Source organism: Mesoplodon densirostris, chromosome 1 (genome assembly GCF_025265405.1).
Source record: "Mesoplodon densirostris isolate mMesDen1 chromosome 1, mMesDen1 primary haplotype, whole genome shotgun sequence".
NCBI lineage: Eukaryota > Metazoa > Chordata > Mammalia > Artiodactyla > Ziphiidae > Mesoplodon > Mesoplodon densirostris.
Window position 1 is genome coordinate 55,066,618 of NC_082661.1, and position 17,544 is coordinate 55,084,161.

Consider the following 17,544-nt stretch of genomic DNA (forward strand, 5'->3'; position numbering starts at 1 on the left):
GCAGCCAGACTAGTTCAACATTTCCTAATGTTTTATTGTCAGATGAATTAAGCAAATGAATTTGGTCTCAGACACCATATTTGAGCTTATTCTGGCTTATATGAGCACACAGCCCGGGTAGACCAAGCAACCAAAACAGTGTGGTTTTGGACATTCATCCCCTAGATCATGCACTGTAATTACACTTTGTAGAGAACTGATTCTGAAAGATATCTCTGCCTAAGACTTATTTTATAGTACACCATACCCAAATTACACTAAAATGAAAACAAATTGAAGCAGATTTAAAACTGCTTGGTGCGGGCTTCCTTGGTGGTGCAGTGGTTGAGAGTCCGCCTGCCGATGCAGGGGACACGGGTTCGTGTCCCGGTCCGGGAAGATCCCGCATGCCGTGGAGCGGCTGGGCCCATGAGCCATGGCCGCTGAGCCTGTGCGTCTGGAGCCTGTGCTGTGCAACGGGAGAGGCCACAACAGTGAGAGGCCCGCGTACCGCAAAAAAAAACTGCTTGGTGCAACTCTCTAAAGATTGTCGCTCTGGGAGCAATGTGTTCTGAACTATCTGAAGGTAATTCAGGGGCTTCCTAGCTGTGTAACCTTGGGCCAGTTGCTTGACTTCTCTGTGTCTTCAGTTGTTCTCATCTATACAATGGAGATAACAGTAGTACTTGCCTATGGAGGGTAGTTCAGTTCAATTCATTTCAATGCATCTTTATTGAAGACTCAACTCTATGGTCTGGGAATAGGGTAGTAAACAAAACCAATGAGTTCCTGCCTTCATGGAGCTTCTATTCTAGGGGGCACAGATGGGCAGTAAGCAAATAAACAAATTAATATATGATATTACACAGATTCTGAGAGGCACAGGTTTTCACATTTGAACATCTCTGATGTAGTTATTGGTATCATGTAGTGATGATTGGTATTTTTCAGTCTTTTTGGTCATGCATAGTGGTGGGTCTTAGAGTTGATAGAGTCTTATATTTGATGAAATGCAGTATAATGTGTCAGAAGGTGCTAAGTGCTCAACAAGTTACTGCAGGCTAGGGGGCTGTACAGTGCAGCCTGGGCTGCCGGGGATAGGGGAGGGGGGCAACTACTTACACTGGGTGGTCAGGAAGGCATTTCTGTTGACACACCCTTTACTCAGAGGCCTGAAGGAAGTGAGGTGGGAGGTGGTCAGATAACGGGGGGATGAGGTGCAGAGACCCTGAGTGAGAGAGCTTGGGTGACACAGGCACGACATAGGGGGCCAGCGTGCCTTCTGTGAGGATTAAATACAGAAAGTTATACAGGGCACTTAATGCAGAACACACTCCACAGGGGGAGCGCCAGGCAGTGAGTGCTATCATCGGTGTGGAGAGAGGCCGCAGAGCATCCACTCCAGAACCCTCGCCTGCCTGGGGTCAGCTCCTGGCCCTGCCATTTCTAAGGTCTGTGACGTGAGCAAGTTACTCCACCTCTCTGTGTCTCTGCTTCTCTTCTGACAATGGGGACTGTAACAGTGCATCACAGAGTGTTTGTTGGACTTACTGGGGCAATGTGTGTAAGCACCTAGGACAGGGCTTGTTGTGTTAAGGGTGAGGGGACACTGCAGCCTTCTGATCTGAGCATGGCCCCAGGCAAGGAGCCCTGGTTTCGGAGCGCTGCAGCAGCCCCTATGAGCTTCTCCCCTATGAGGAGGACGGGGCAGTGTCTGCCTCCCGGGGTTGGGAAGCCCCACATGAGAGACTTCCTGTATTTAAGATGTATCTGAGGACTCCCTGTGGTTAGCCAGACACTGCTATGGGTGCCACCTATTTCAGTGTGTATGAACAGCCAGGTTCCTGCAGTGGAGCTGACAGGGGGAGGGACAATCAGATGAACCAGGTGATTTCTGGCAGTATGATGAAGGCAGTGGGGCCCTTGAAGGTGAACTGCTTCAGCGACAGTGTCCAGGGAAGACCTCTCAGAGGAGGTGACATTTGATCTGTGACCTGAAAGAGACAAAAGAAGTGGGTTCTGGACAGACCTGTGGGCAAGCTGCTCAAGGGCAGAGCAAGTGCAAAGGCGCAGAGGCAGGAAGGAGCAGGTTGTGCTTGAGGCACTGAAGGAAAGCCAGTGTGGCCAGCAAACAAGGGAGGTGGTTGGAGGTTGGGTTGGGAGGTGGGCAGGGGCAGCTTATGCATCAGCAGCTCTCATAAGGGCTTTGCCATTTATTCCAAATTTATTCCATTACAGTGAAAAGCCGCTGGAGGTATCGTGTGTAAGGAAAGCTTATAGCATGTTGTTTGGCCCAAGTTGGGTGCTCGTTAACTGGGAAATATTGACACACATTAATGAGTGTGTGCCTGATAATCTCCAGAGCCTGGGAGGAAGAATATGAAAACTGCTGGGTTTCTTTTTTAAGTGACAAATTCTTTTGTTTAAAGCTAGAACTAGATTTGCCATATAGGTTTAGGAATTTGAACTTTGGTATACACAATAGAGTTGCCTACTTGGAGCCTTTTAAAGCTCTCCTGTCTAATTTTATCAAGGGTATTTCAAAAGGTCAGGGGGCAGTTGGAGAGGATGTGGAGAAAACCAACAGGAAAAGTAAAGAAAAGATAGGCAGGACCTTGTTTATTAAGTCGCCCAGCACAACACTGGCAGATGAATGTTTGATAAATGGCTTTTGGTGTTGACCTCTCCCTAGGCGTGCTATTTGCAGCAGAACACAAGGACCAGGGGTGAGGAAGGGCTAACATCCACTCCTATTAATCCTTGCATCTGATCTTCCCAGTAACTCTGACAAATAGAGAGTCACTGTATAAGAATTATAACCATACCAGCTATAACTGGGGATTGTACTTTTAAAGCTCTTCAAAGAGTGATTATTGCATTGTATCTTCACATTGCAAGGATGTAATCCCCCAGAGCTGGAGTTGTGCAGTGCACAGGCCGGGCAGTCATACATAGCTGTTCTGTCTACAAGATAGCTTTTATTCTTACTGTAGACTGAATGTGCCCCCACCCCAAATTCATATGTTGAAACCTGATCCGAAATGTGATGGTATTAGGAGGTGGGGGCTTTGGGAAGTGATTAGGTCGTGACAGCAGAGCTCTCATGAATGGGATTAGTGCCCTCATAAAAGAGACCCCAGTGAGCAATTTTGCCCCCTCTGCCATGTGAGGACACAGTGAGAAGACAGCTGACTATGAACCAGGAAGTGGGCCCTCACTAGACCACAAACCTACCAGTGTCTTGATCTTGGACATCCTAGACTCCAACTGTGAGAAGTAAATGTTTGTTGTTTATAAGCAACTCAGTCTATGGTATTCTGTTATAGCAACCTAAACAGACTAAGACAGGAGTTGGTACTAAGACATGGGGTGCTGCTATAACAAATACCTAAAATGTGGAAGCAGCTTTGGAACTGGGTAGTGGGTAGAGGCTGGAAGAGTTTTGAGGTTCCTGCTTGAAAAAGCCTGTTGTCCCTCACAGCATTGCTGTGAATGGACCATTAAGGGCAATTCTGGTGAGGACTCAGAAAAAAAAAAAAAAAAAAGAGAGCTGTGGAGAAAGCGTCCATCTTCTTGGAGAATACTTAAGTCATCCTGAACAGAATGTTGGTAGAAATATGGACAGTAAAGGCCATTCTGATGAGGCCTCAGATGGAAATTAGGAACACGTTATTGGATGCTGGGGAAAAGGCCATCCTTGTTATAAAGTAGCAACAATCTGGCTGAACTGTGATTGAGTTCTATTGTTTTATGGAAGGTAGAACTTGTGAGCAATGAAACTGGATATTTAGCTGAGGAAATTTCTAAAAAACGTGTTGAAGGAGCAGGCTGGTTTCTCCTGACTGCTTATAAAATGTGAGAAGAGAGAGATGATTTGAAGAAGGAATTGTTCAGCAAAGAGGAACCAGAATTTAAAGATTTGGAAAATTCTCAGCCTGTCCATATTGCAAAAAAATGAGAACGCTAAGGGTGTTGGCCAAACAACCATTTGGTAAGGAGATTAGTATGGATTAGAGGCCGGGCGCTATTTTTCAGGGCAAGAGAAGAATGACATGGAAGGTAACTCAGAGCCCAACAAGGCTGCCACTCCCGCCACAGGCCTAGAGTGCATGGCTCTGGGGGACAGAATACCTTCACCTGGGTTAGAATGGAGGGGGCCTCCTAGAGCCCCAGGGCTGAGACCCCAACCCAGAAGAGCTGCAGGGCACCAGAGCAGAGCCACTGCAGGGCTGTCCTGCCAAGCCTTGGTGGTGATGTTGCCAGTGGGCCTGGAAGGCAGAGCATCGAGCCAGAGGATTAGTCCTGAGCTTTAACATTTAACGTTGTTTGATCTGTTAGGTTTTGGACTTACTTGAGACCTGTCACCCCTTCCTTCTTTCCTATTTCTGCCTTTTGGAATGGGAATGTCGCTCCTGCGTGTGTCCCACCTTTGTATTTTGGAAGCACATAACTTGCTAGGTTTCACAATTTCACAGGTGGAGAGGAGTTTGCCTCAGGATGCATCTCACCTCGAGTCTCACCCATACCTGATTTAGATGATATTTAGATGAGGTTTTGGACTTTAGACTTAAGAGTTGATGCTGGAACCAGTTAATTCTTTGGGGGTTATTGGGATAGAGTAAATATATTTCATGTGTAAGAAGAACATGAATTTGGGGGTGATCAAGGGTGGAATGCTATAAACTGTGTCCCCTCCCAAAAATTCATATGTTGAAAACTCCTCCCCAGTGTGATGGTATTTGGAAGTGGGAGCCTTTGGGAGGTGGTTAGATCATGAAGGTGGAGCCCTCATGAATAGGATTAGTGCCCTTATAAAAGGGGCCCTAGAGAGCTCTCTCACCCCTTCCTCCATGTGAGGACACAGAAAAAAGACAGCCATCTATGAACTAGGAAGCAGGCTCTCACCAGACACCCAACCTGCTAGCACCTTGATCTTAGACTTCCCAGCATCTAGAACTGTGAGAAATAAATGTTTGTTGTTTATAAGCCATGCAGTCGATGGTAGTCTGTTATAGCAGCCTGAATGGACTAAGGCAATCTCCACTTTCAAAAACACTAAAGTCACTTGGGGCTCCGTGAGGCTAGATAACAGCCAAAGACATGTGACTAGGACCAGCAGATACAGGATCTGAACACAGACTACACCTGGAGAATAATAGCTGCTCCTGCCACCAGCTGCCTTCCTCCCACTGTCTGTTGGGGAAAATGGATTCAGGCAAATGAAAACAAGAGGAGGGAGAGACTGTTGAGGGCTATGAGGGATGAAGCCCAAGAAGAGATCAAGGAAGAAGCGAGTCATTCCGACCGGGGGGCCTTGGCGGGACCAGAGTTTGAGCAGGTTTTTGGCAGAGGAGTTGGACTCCATCAGCAGGGTGGGGGAAGAGCGCCCAAGAGCCTTTTGTCACATCGTTTTGCAGCCCTGTCCCTCAGCCACATCCCAGCTGCAGCTGCACCTCATCCATAAGTGGACGACTCACACCCATAATTCATTCATAAACGTTTATTTCCATCTAAATCAGCAAATGGATGCATCTCCTGGTGGCCGTGTGCGTGCCTCTCAGGGCACTGATGCACTTCAAGGGTTGGCACGGGGAGGCTAGCCATGCAGTTTTGATGGCCCTATTGGAGGAAATCAAGCACTCCAAGCAGTTGCTTCATAGAGCTTCCAAGGTGGGAAATCAGCCTCACTGCCTGCAGTCTACAGATAAGGTTGGCTCAGCAGCTCAGCTTCCTCCAGCTTAGAAGAAAGATCGACTTCCCCAGTGGGTGTATGTGTGGGGAAACTCTCATGGAGGAGGACACCAATGATCACAGCAATAGTCCTAATAGCAGCTGACATTGATCAAGCACTTTGTATGTTCCAGGGGCTGTGCTAAGTATGGTAGAGAAATCTCATCTTCTCTCACTTGGGACTAGGTTCTAAAGTCAGCGGATAAGAGGCAAAAACTTGTGTCTAGCAGAAATTCACCTTGATGGTCTCTTAAATTGTCCATGAAGTTCAGGGCAAGTGGCCATGTGTCTCCTGAACAGGAGTCTTATGTATACATATGAACAGTATGATTTTGTCTAAATGTATTATCAATCCCTCTCCCACCTTGCTCTCAGTCTGGGACATTGAAAGCAGGAATGGGTAGAGCCACCAATTTTTTAAATTTTTCTTTCTCTCCCATCCCCTCTTCCCCATCACTCCCTCCCTCCACTTGGTTCTCCCCGTCATCTTTTTGCCAAACACATACATTTGAATTCCCCTAAGGTAAATGCTCATCTAATACAACGTCCCTCTCTTACTTCGTGTTTAATGTTGGGTGAGGGCAATTGCCCCCTCTACTCCTCTTGATTTCTCTCTGTTTTTTTGTTTTTTGGGTTTTTTTTTTTGGCAGTCCCACACGACATGCAGGATCTTAGTTCCCCAACCAGGGATTGAACCCTGAAGTGGAAGAGCAGAGTCCTAACCACTGGACCAATAGGGAATTTCCCCCTTCTTGATTTCTTGTGGCTGGACATGAGATAGATTAACAGGAGAAAAAGAAACACGTTTTAATTCATGCTGGTCCCATAGACATGGGACCTAAGACGTGACCAAAGCAGATAACTTTTATACTTTTTAGACAAAGAAATAATAAATTTGGGAGGAGTTGACAGGACAAAGAAACTTAGGTTCGGGGTGCCCAATTAGTGAAGAATCTAAATCGAGTTTGGGCTTGGGGTAGTAAATTAAAGCAGTAACAGGGTTTGTTTATCCTGGTTTCTCGCCCGAATCCCCATCTCTGGTGATAAGGGCATCCGTCTACCTCCAGCTGCAGGAGGGCACCCTTCACATGCGAGATTTATTTTTTCCTGCTTTCAGGGTGACAGAAACGAGGTTCGGAGTGTCCCTCGTGTGTTGGCCATTTCTTAAGTAACTTTCATTCAAAATAATAAATATGCCATTGAGGCACATTTGGGGGCAGCCTACTCTGGGCCCCAACAGTTACAGCAACCTTGGACAGTAAAAAGCTGTACTGTTACTGTCGTATTCTTACAGTGAAGGACACTAAGGCTCAGAGAAGTTTAGGCATATACCTGAGATTGCACAGCTCTCGAACTTGGCCCCAGGACACGCCCCCCCGCCCCCCGGCAGGTGGACTCCAGAGCCCATCAGCTGTCAGCTGGGAAGACAAGAGAACTCTCCCTGGGGCTGCCATCCCTGTTGCAATGGCCTCCTTGGGCCCCTTCAGCTGATTGAACTTGAGTGTCAGACCCAACCAGTGATCCAGCTTTTACCAACTTGGGCCTCACTTTTAAAAATAAGTGTTTCATCCAGTCCAGCCCTGAGATTTAATAGCTGATATTGTGTGCACATTAAACACCAAATGATTGTTAACATGTTTATTGAAGCTGAACAGGCATCCAGTATATAAAAGATGACTCTCTTATATGGCTGTCAGACCTCAATAAACATGTTTAATAATTAATTGGCATTAAGCAAACATAATTGTGTGATTCTAAATTAAGTGTTCGGCGAAGCGTACTGTGAATGGAAAACCTCAGTGGTGTTCTATTACTTAAAGTTCAGGCTGTCAGTCTGGCTTTTCACATACGAAGAAAAGCGCCCTGCTTTCAAAGCCGTGTTGCAGACCTCCTGTTGCCTCGTGCCCAAAACGGCACAGGCCTTCTTGTTCCTAGACCCTTTCATCTGAGAAATGTTTCTTACTTGGTTAGCTGTTTGTCTTTCTGTGTATTCACCTGGGGTTCTGAAAGTCCTGAGCCAAGACTGTGATGTGAAAGATGTTTTCACGTATCGGCTTTCAGGTAAATTAACCAGTTCTGACATAAACTCCGTTCCCCCACAATATAGCCGATTCTTGACATTTGCTATAGTTACATTCTCTAAAATCACTGCGAACACTGAATTAGGGAATATTGAACCATTGTTCCTAGGGGAAATAGGAGATTAGGTTCCTCTGAGCCTCTGGTCACAATATTTTTGTCACCTGATCAATATATAACTGTTTTATATGTGTTTCTGTTTAAAGTCACCTTATTTCATTTATATTGTTGATTCTTTAACACTGAACTCACAGCCAATAGCACTGTAACTCATGCCTGAAGGAAGCTCATCTAACACACGTGTATTCTCTGTAAGGCACATCATGGCCTCTCGTGCTCAGGAACATGAGACAACACTCCAGCACTGCACAGGAGGGCCATTCTAAATGGCAAAACACCAACAGAAAGCACAAAAATGTGAAAAAAAAGTGGTGTGGAAAAAAACGTGAAAAGGACACTTGTTTATAGTATGAGCTAAAACAAGAAAGCGGAACATTGCCTTGTTCGACTTTAGCTGGGAACGTTCCTGTGGGATGCTTCCCATTTTTTGCAACTCTGTGTTTATCTGCACATGTCCCCTCATGATGCAAAAGCACCATGAATGCTGATTTCGAGGCTACAAATAAATTTGCATTAGGCAAGTATACAAATACAGAATCCTTGAGCTTTGGAATGGGGATTCCATTAAGCATGGCCATCTGTGTACCTAAGTGCCCGTGTGTCCTCTGCTAGGCCTTTGTACAAGCTGTTCCACCTGTCTGGAACATTGTGCACTGATCCTAATGATGCATTTGCTCATAGTAGATGCACAATAAATATATGTCCAGTTCATCTGACTAGTTTTCAAATAAGGACCCCAAATATATGTCATTTGAAAATGCTCTTTACTTTTCAGTAGTCATCATTTCCTGCACAGTTCATTGCTGTTTTTTTATCATTCCTATATAGTTAATATTCTACCTGGGCTTTTAACTTTCTCACCTGCCCCTAAATCCTTAGGGACTTGAAAAATAAAGCCATTCTCTCTATTGGCAACAAATCCCTTAGGATCCACGCAGGAACGAGGAAGAGCATACCCCAGCAGGTATTCCTGGATGGGTTGGATCTGTGTGGCAGCAAAACACTGTCCCCAGGATTTCATCCATATATGAAGCCCATCTGCACACACCCTACAGGGAGGTGGAGGAATCAGTCTTACAACCTCTTTCGAAGAAGCATCAGGAAGCAGTGCTGTAAAGTTAAAAAAGCACTTTGATGGCCACCTGCTTGGCACTGATGGGCATGTAGGGAATGCTCTGGGACCACTGGACCTTCCTGGAGTCTCTAACATAGTTTCCATCATGGCCCTACTGGAAGGTTTGGAGCTGCACATGGAGCTCGGCCCCAGAGACTGGGAAAGCCAAGGGTTCTGCAGGGATGCTTTGGAAAATTACATTTTTAGGACTAGAATTTAGTTCCTAGGGATTTAAAAACATTTAAAAAGTATGTTATGAAAGTCACATATACTTATTTTAAAAGTTAGAAAACAAAGAACAGATAGCATACACAGTCTTGCATCACCTAAACGTACACATTTAAGGGTTTTAGTGTATTTGGTAATTTTTTTCTTTTGTATGTGGGTTCTTAGTATAATTTCAATCATACTGCATATTTTTTTTTTTTGCTGTGCCACACGTCATGTGGGATCTTAGTTCTCCGACCAGTGATCAAACCCGTGCCCCCTGCACCCCCTGTATTGGAAACTCAGAGTCTTAACCACTGGACTGCCAGGAAAGTGCCTGTATTTAAACATTTTTTAAAAATTATTTATTTATTTATTTTCTGGTCACACTGTGTGGCTTGTGGGATCTTAGTTCCTTGACCAGGGATTGAACCCAGGCCCCCAGCTGTGGAAGCATGGAGTCCTAACCACTGGACTGGCAGAGAAGTCCCCAAACTGCGTATTCAAGTTAGTTTTCTGCTTTTTTTCCCACTTAGTGTGGCAGCATCCACATGACCATGGTACTACATAGTTCACATCAACCTCATTTTAAACAGCTGGAAACTTGCTGTTTGATTGATTGATCAAACAATCAGTCAGTTGATTGATTCCATTATCATTTGCTAGCCATTCCACTATTGTTGGACATTGTTTCTTTTTTTACTCTTTCTATAAATAACAGCACAGTCTACTTTTTTCTTTTTTCCTAAAGCTAGTCCATGTCTGGGATTATTTTTAGCCCAGATTATCAGAAGTAGACTTACTGGATCATTGGATAGGGACTTTTTTTTTTTTTTTTTTTGCTTTTTAAAATTTTATTTCAACATAACTATGGGTACAGAAATACACTCATATGGGTTAATAGAATGCAATTTAACTTATCCTACATAATTTGGACCAAAAACCTGGTACATGGTTTGCTTCAAAAAAAAAAAAGGGATTTGCAATCTGGTTTACTTTTCATCTATTACAAATGTGTATATATATATATATATATAGAGAGAGAGAGAGAGAGAGAGATCCTCCATCAAATGCTGCTAAAGCAAACAGCAAGAACCTAGAGAAATTAACCTTTGGTTTGTCTCTGAAAAGTAACAGGTATTGATTGCACTGTAAAACTTTACAAAACTGGAGCAACAAAACATTGTAATGTTTCAGTGCCAGTTCACAGAGTTCAGTAACTAATGGATGTTGATGAGGGTGAGGAGAGCCTATGTATACATGTGAAAATATAAAAGGTATCTGATCTAGTTAATATTGCATGTAGATCCCGAATCTACTCAAACCAAGATTCAGATAATTTCTTAAATCTGAATTAACACTATCAGTCCAGTTCATCAGCTGAGGTCAGAAAGGAAACTCTGCACAGTAGCTATTTTCCTGAGTTGTGCAAAAAAGAAAATTAAGTTTCTTCCCCAGCGTTTTAGTCCAAAACTACAGCAAAGTATTTCATCCATTGTGAACATTCATGTGGTGAGAGGCGATGAGGTTACTTAGGCTTAAATCTGAATTAGCACTCAGATGCAAGAGTCAGGGACATTTTTAAGGCTCTTGATAACATAGCCTAATTGTTAAGAATGTGGGAGCATGCCCATCTTAGCAGATACTTTACAACATTGTGTTATCATTTTTTAATCTTTGCTAAGTTTAAAAGAGACACAGAGTTTTTTCCTCACTATGGCAGGGCTAAACAGGCTGTCCCCCTTCAGATGCCCAGGCCTGTGTTCCCGTTAGCCTTATAGGTGTATGTGTGCACACATGTGTCTGTACATACAATATGGATTTTAAAAATTTTTTTAAATTAATGATATTGGCAAGAAATTTCTTTGTCTTGTGCCTTTCTCCAGTATTTCTTGGAAAATCTTAACTTCCAACACGTTCTGCCTAGTATGCTTGGGGTTTTGTTTGGATCTATTCATTTTAAGTCTCTCTCCCTCTCTCTCTTCTTTTTCTACCAATGGAAAATGCAGCTCTTGAGAATGACAATTGCCAAACAGAGGCTGGGAGACGAAGAAATTGGCGTGCGGCACTTTGCAGCCCATGAGCGTGAAGATTTGGTTCAGCAGCTGGAGAGAGCAAGGGAACAGGTTATCGCCAACATCTGTTATGAGTGGGGGATATGTTTGCACAGCTGAGCATGACACAGAGAAGAGTAGACTGTGCCCCAATTTCTCAGAGACTTTGGGGTGCTTGGAACGGGGTTAGAGGAGGAAGGAAGATGCAGTTTGAATGCATTTACTCCCTCTGTTCTCTGCTAGGTTCCCAAGCAGCCTTTTGCATTTCTGTCTTCCAGCAGGTCTGCTCTCTTACTTTGGGTGCCATTGTTCTGAACACAACAAGAAACCTCCCCCATAACCAGGATAGACAGGGAGAGAACAAACATGACAAACTGGCCTTAATTTGCAAGTTTCCGCTGAAATGCTGAGTGGATGCTTTTTAGGCAAAATCTCAACGGGTACCGAGCCCTAGTTAGGGAACAGCTTAGAGAGCCTAGACTTCGTTTTTCTCCTCTCACTAATTGGTTTTGAAGAGCAGAACATGATTTCTGGGTCTAGAGTGGTTTGAAAAAGTATGTATTTGTAAGACACTGGCTGTTGTTCCCAATATCTGGATTTGCCCTCTCCGAGCCCCTGGCTTTAGGGCAGGCTGCAGTTGATAAGTGATCGGTTCTGTGTTTCCAAGCTGCTGCAATCCATCTCATCTTGGATATAGTAAGTGTCTGGCCGGAAGTTGTTCCTTGCTTTTAGCTTTTATCATATTCCAATGTGTGGTGCTTATGGTTTTATAGCAGGTGCTGGTATTAATAAGCTCTCTAAAAGTCAGTCAGCCAAGTGGAAGGCTCACCTCTAACCATAGAGCTGATGTCTGCAGAATACCTTGAGTAAGGGCACTTCTTTGGTTTCAGATTGAGTCTCTGGAGCATGACCTGCAGGCCTCTATGGACGAGCTTCAGGACGTTAAAGAAGAGCGGTCTTCCTACCAGGACAAAGTCGAGAGGCTCAACCAGGAGCTAAACCACATCCTGAGCGGCCATGAGAACCGAATCATTGACGTGGATGCCCTGTGTATGGAGAACAGGTAAGTGACCAGTCCCAGGCCCGCACTGGGGTAGGATGCTGGCTCTCCACTTGCCTGCAGGCTGGGAGTTATTTGCAGCCCTATTTACATTTAAGAAAATAGCCTTACAGTGAAAGGAAAGTCTCAACCCTAAAACAATGATATTAATGTCACACGTTAGTTGTAGCAGTAAGAAAAGAAGAACCACATGCTTACATGCCTACATCCATGCCCTCTTTCCCCCTGCCCTCCCCGGTTGGGTGAGAAGGGTAGGGAACCAGTGAAAGCTGCTTATTATTGCTATCGAGAAGACAGAAAAGAATAAGAAAATAAATTGAGAAATTCCCTTAGCTGTTTCTTTTCCCAGAGGCAAATTTCAGTGTGTGTATGTGACTAACTTAATGCTGTGTCTGGTATTGCCTCTTGCTGCCTTGCTTCCCAGTGGAATCATCTTAATGAGAATTATGTGAAAACTGTGTTGATATCCCTTAGGGGATCTCTGCAGAGGGCTGTCCTAAAGTGAGGTTTCAGTGATTTGGGCGTATTTGACCTTGATCACATCCATTTAAGAAGAGGTCACCAAGGTGCACTTCTTCTGCTTTCGGTGGTGGGAAGGCACTGTATGTAAAAGGTGGCTCTTTGGGTGTGTGGTTTTCTTTTTATCCTCTCCTACTTGAGTGTATGTTTTTTATTTTGCCTCCAAACTCTTCCTAGTTGTATATTTTCTTTTTCAGGTACCTTCAAGAGAGATTAAAGCAACTTCATGAAGAGGTCAACCTCTTGAAATCTAACATTGCCAAATACAAGGTAGAAAATCATGACGGTGATGGTGATGATTCACTATTGTACATCTAAATGTCATTCTATTTTAATTCCCTTTTATGTGCCAAAGATACTCTAGTGCTTGCCTGCCCTCCCAGGTAGTTCAGTAAGAGCTTTAACTGAGGAACCAGTAAGAATTAAACCCCAAACAGCAAACACAACAAAAACAGGTTTTGCAAGAGCTCCTTCTGTTATCTGGACAGGGCACACTGAGACCACCAGAATCTGGATGTGACCACTATACAGCCTCAGTCTATATTAAATTAGGTTTCCTATCCAGCTTTTCTATAAAGTGTTCTGTCACCAGATGTTCTTTGTCTCCTCATCATCCATAAGAAAATGATTTCTGAGCAATGAAGAAACAAAGGTTGGGAAATCACAATCTAAACGATAATGTTCACGTCACACTAAAAGGACAGAATGTTTAAATTCTCCCCACTGTTATTTAGTCTAATTCCAGTGCCATTAGTTAGATAATATGTGTTTCTGCAGATGTTAGTTGTAAGTGTTATAATTAGCAAAATCTCCTGGGTTTCTCTGCTTTGAAAATAGATTGATTTCTCTTCCTGAGGGTGAAGTTTTACAGCCGTCTCTCTGCTGGGGCAGCCATCTCATATTCCTGGCTTTTGACGTTCACTTTTTTCTCAGAAGTCTCCATGCTGTTCTTCCTTTTCCAATCTGGGGCGGGGGGGGCGCCACTTGAGTTTACACCCATCTATATATACACACACAGCCAAAGAAGAATACAGCTCTTAAAGTTGTATAATTAATACGTAATTTAAAAAATGTGTATATGCATTCACTTAACAACATTTATTCAGTTCTATGTGCCAAGCACTGGCTGTATAGCACATATCAATTTTAATGTAACGTTCTGTTCTAGGAATGACACATATGCACTTCCTTAACCTTGAGTCCATGGCAGATTTCATTAATCAATCATGCCTGTTTTTCCAGTCCAGCCACAGAAACCTTCCAGACACCACTAATGATCTTTTGGCATTGCTCCATGAAAGTAAACCTAGTCTCCACCTCATGTCTGTTTGGAAGGGGTTTCCATAACTAGTGACTTCACACATTAGACTGAGTTCTTGCTTCAGATTTGATTTAATTTAACGAATATGCATTGAGTACCTTCTATATATAGGAGGATATAATTGCTGTAATTCTGCTGGGCACCAACTTAAAAAGAAAAAAAAAAAAAAACTCTTTACCAGGTCCATAAAAATCATAACTCTCTGGCAGGGACTCTGAATTTTAAAAGTTGGGCTAGCATTTGGAGTTTGTAAAGAGTTCTTGTGTGCTGGATGGGAGGATGCATCTACCGGAATTAGGTATTTTTCCATTATTGGCTTTTCTGACAGAGGTTTTTGTTTTCTCCCAATGCTGCTTTAGAATGCTCTTGAGAGACGGAAAAACTCAAAAGGCCAGGGTAAATCCAGCAGCAGTGCTCTGACTGGAGTCCTGTCTGCAAAGCAAGGTAGGGGTCATTTTCTGGGAGGGACCATCTATGATCACAGAATGCTAGCACTGTGGGTCCACATCTCGTTTTTTGAATTGGGAATGGAAGTGATCCTTAGAGCAGTCACCCCCAAACTTCCACCTGCATCAGGATTGCCTGGAGGGCTTATTAACACACAGATTACTGGGCCCCACCTCAGAGTTTCTGATTTACTAGGTCTAGGGTGAGCCCGGAGAATATGCATTTCTAAAACGTTCCCAGATAATGCTGATGCTGGTTCGGGGACCCTGCTTTGAGAGCCGCTGCATTAGAGGTCTCTCTAATGACTGGACCCCATTTGCACCTATTCCCCTAACTATGCTCCTCTTTCCAGAATGTTTTCCCTTCTGTAATCACCAGGTTAGTATCTCCAAGTGTCTGTTCCATTCTCATTGAGTTTCTCCTTTTCCTGGCCTCTATGATCAGACTAGAAAAGTCTCACAGCTGCTGAAATCATTTTACCATGGCACATGTGCCTTTTTCAAAGAAGCTTTTATTGATTGCAATTTTGTTCCTCCTTCTTGTCGATTCCGATGAAAAATAATGATCTTCCAGGAACACTCAGGGGGAATAAATAGCAGAGAGCTTGCTTCTGACACTTAATATTTGGGAATTCAGTTCTAAACACGATCCTCAAGTGGACCGTGCTGGACTGGCCTGCTTTGGGCTTGTTGGCAGTGCAGACCAGCAAGGATCACGTGGCAGTCCTCATCAGAGCTACGGGGGATTAAAAAAAAAAATGCTGAATCTCCAGACTACCTAATAATCAAGGCACTTTTCCAAGCAACTTCTTTTTTTTTTTTTTTTTTCACTCAACTAGAAAAGGACACCTTCTATACAAACGTGAGGTAGCCCATCTAAGTATAGCTCTGGATACCCTTGATAGCCTTTGAATGTTGAATGTTTGAATGTTGAGACCCAGTCCTGTCACGGACCTGGGGAACGCTAGCCACACACAAACACGCTGGCAGAGCAGTCAACCAGGCACAACCTTTCTAGAGAACCATTTGGTTCTCTGTTATAAAAAGCCCTAAACTGATCCCCTTTGAGCCAACAAGAAATGATCACAGACATATGCAAGCATTTTGCTTCAGGAAAGTTCTTCCTACATTAGTTATAATAAAAAACATTGGAAACAACATAATTGTCCAGGAGTAATGAAATAAATTACTGTAGATCTATGCATGGACTACTAAGCAGCCGTTACATTTTATATTTTAGTAGATATTCATGATGAGACATAAGGTTAAGTGAAAAAAGCAGAGCTTTTTCCCATTTTTGGAGAGAAATGTGTGAATTTGTGTGTCTACATATAGGCATATAGGAAATGGTGTTCAAAGATATATAATGAGAGATTTATATTATTTCTTCTTTTTTCTGTCTCATAGGAATACAAGTGGTTGTGGTCTTTTTGGGTTATCTCTTAGTTTCTAAAAACATGCATATACAAAATATATTTTGTATTCTAAATAATCTCCTACATTATCTTACCACCCACCAAGGGTACTGTGGGAAGCTGTGATATAAAGCCAGGAGCTCAGGACTAGAGTCATTTTCATTTTCATTGCTGTGTGACCTTCAGCTAATGTTTTTAATCCATCAGCACCTTGCTTTTCTGTCCATGAAATGGGAATAAATAACATTTTCCAGGTTCTTTTTAAAATTTGGAGCCTAAAATGAGTTAGTCAGCATGAGTGTTTTGAAAGCATAAAATACTGGACAAATGCAAAAAATTATTATCCTTTAAATAAAAGGTGTTGCTAAAAGTCCATGAGTACTTCCTCCTTTCTGTTTAACCCTCACACTAAATTTTATTTTTTTTTCACTTTTGACACTTGAAGTGGACTCTTCAGTTACAACACAGTAGCGTGTGGAAGCTGGGAACTGATCCCAGCTTCATTATCCAGGAAGAACTGACATTGGTTTGCATTCCAACGTTCCAGAAGGATTTAAGACTGAGTTGTAAATTTTATATCCCACCCAGTTCAGGATCTGTTATCTGAGGATCACGGGTGCAGTCTCCCAGCTACTCCACAGTCCATTTCTGATCTGAAATCTCTGGCAACAGCCCTGTTGGAGACAATCCATGAGAAAAACATGGTGATCCAGCATCAGAGGCAGACCAACAAGTAGGTGGCTGGACCCTGGGGTGCAGGGCAGGCGGGAGATATGTGGGACGATGACTATCAGCAGTGGGTGGCAACCACGTGGTGGGCCTGCCGGCCTTAAGGGAAGAAGAGCCCTTAAATCTGGAAGGAAACTTATTGAGCTAGAGCTGTGCTTCTGCATTATGACAGCACCTTGGCTCTCAGCTGGAACCAACATGGAAATAATACTGGTTCTTGCTTATTGAATGCTTACTCTGAGCCACTCACAGAGTAATGCATATTACCTGGCTGATTTTGATGGTATGCTTGCCCGGGGAAATTAATCTACTCTCCTCCGTATCTTCTCTAGAGGAGGCACCTCCTCGTGCCATTTTAACCTCACAGCACAGCTTTCTTGGGCTCTGAATAGCAGGAACACCCAAGTATCAGCTTGCAGGCAGCTGGGCCTAGAACGGAGTCTCGTGCCACTTTTCCAGATCAGCAAAAAAGATGGTGAAAAGAAACAATAATTAAAACAGAATGTCTTATTTGGTTACTATAAATATGTTGACTATGTTGGGCAAAATCAAGCAAGTTAAAGTAACAGGTCAAGACCACAGAAGCAAAATTGGAAGTATTCAGAGAATGGTGAATAAACAGTAAATTAAAGCAAAACACATTGCAAACAGGGCCAGCTTTGAGGACCAGAGACTCATGCAGTCACACATGGCCCAGTGCACAGAAGGTCCCTGCACTTGGTCTAATCAGTGCTTTGCGTCACCATCTTGAAAATCTTAATCTTTTTTGAA

At 43.4% G+C, this 17,544-nt stretch overlaps 1 protein-coding gene across 1 annotated transcript in view; it reads left to right on the plus strand.

The window, feature by feature from the left end:
* Positions 1 to 17,544, plus strand: part of CCDC149 (coiled-coil domain containing 149) — a 99,493-nt gene that overhangs the window by 56,719 nt on the left and 25,230 nt on the right. The window contains 5 exon segments of the mRNA XM_060103568.1: positions 11,239 to 11,355; positions 12,174 to 12,346; positions 13,060 to 13,132; positions 14,543 to 14,627; positions 16,633 to 16,777. Coding sequence (XP_059959551.1) covers positions 11,239 to 11,355; positions 12,174 to 12,346; positions 13,060 to 13,132; positions 14,543 to 14,627; positions 16,633 to 16,777 — 593 coding nt within the window.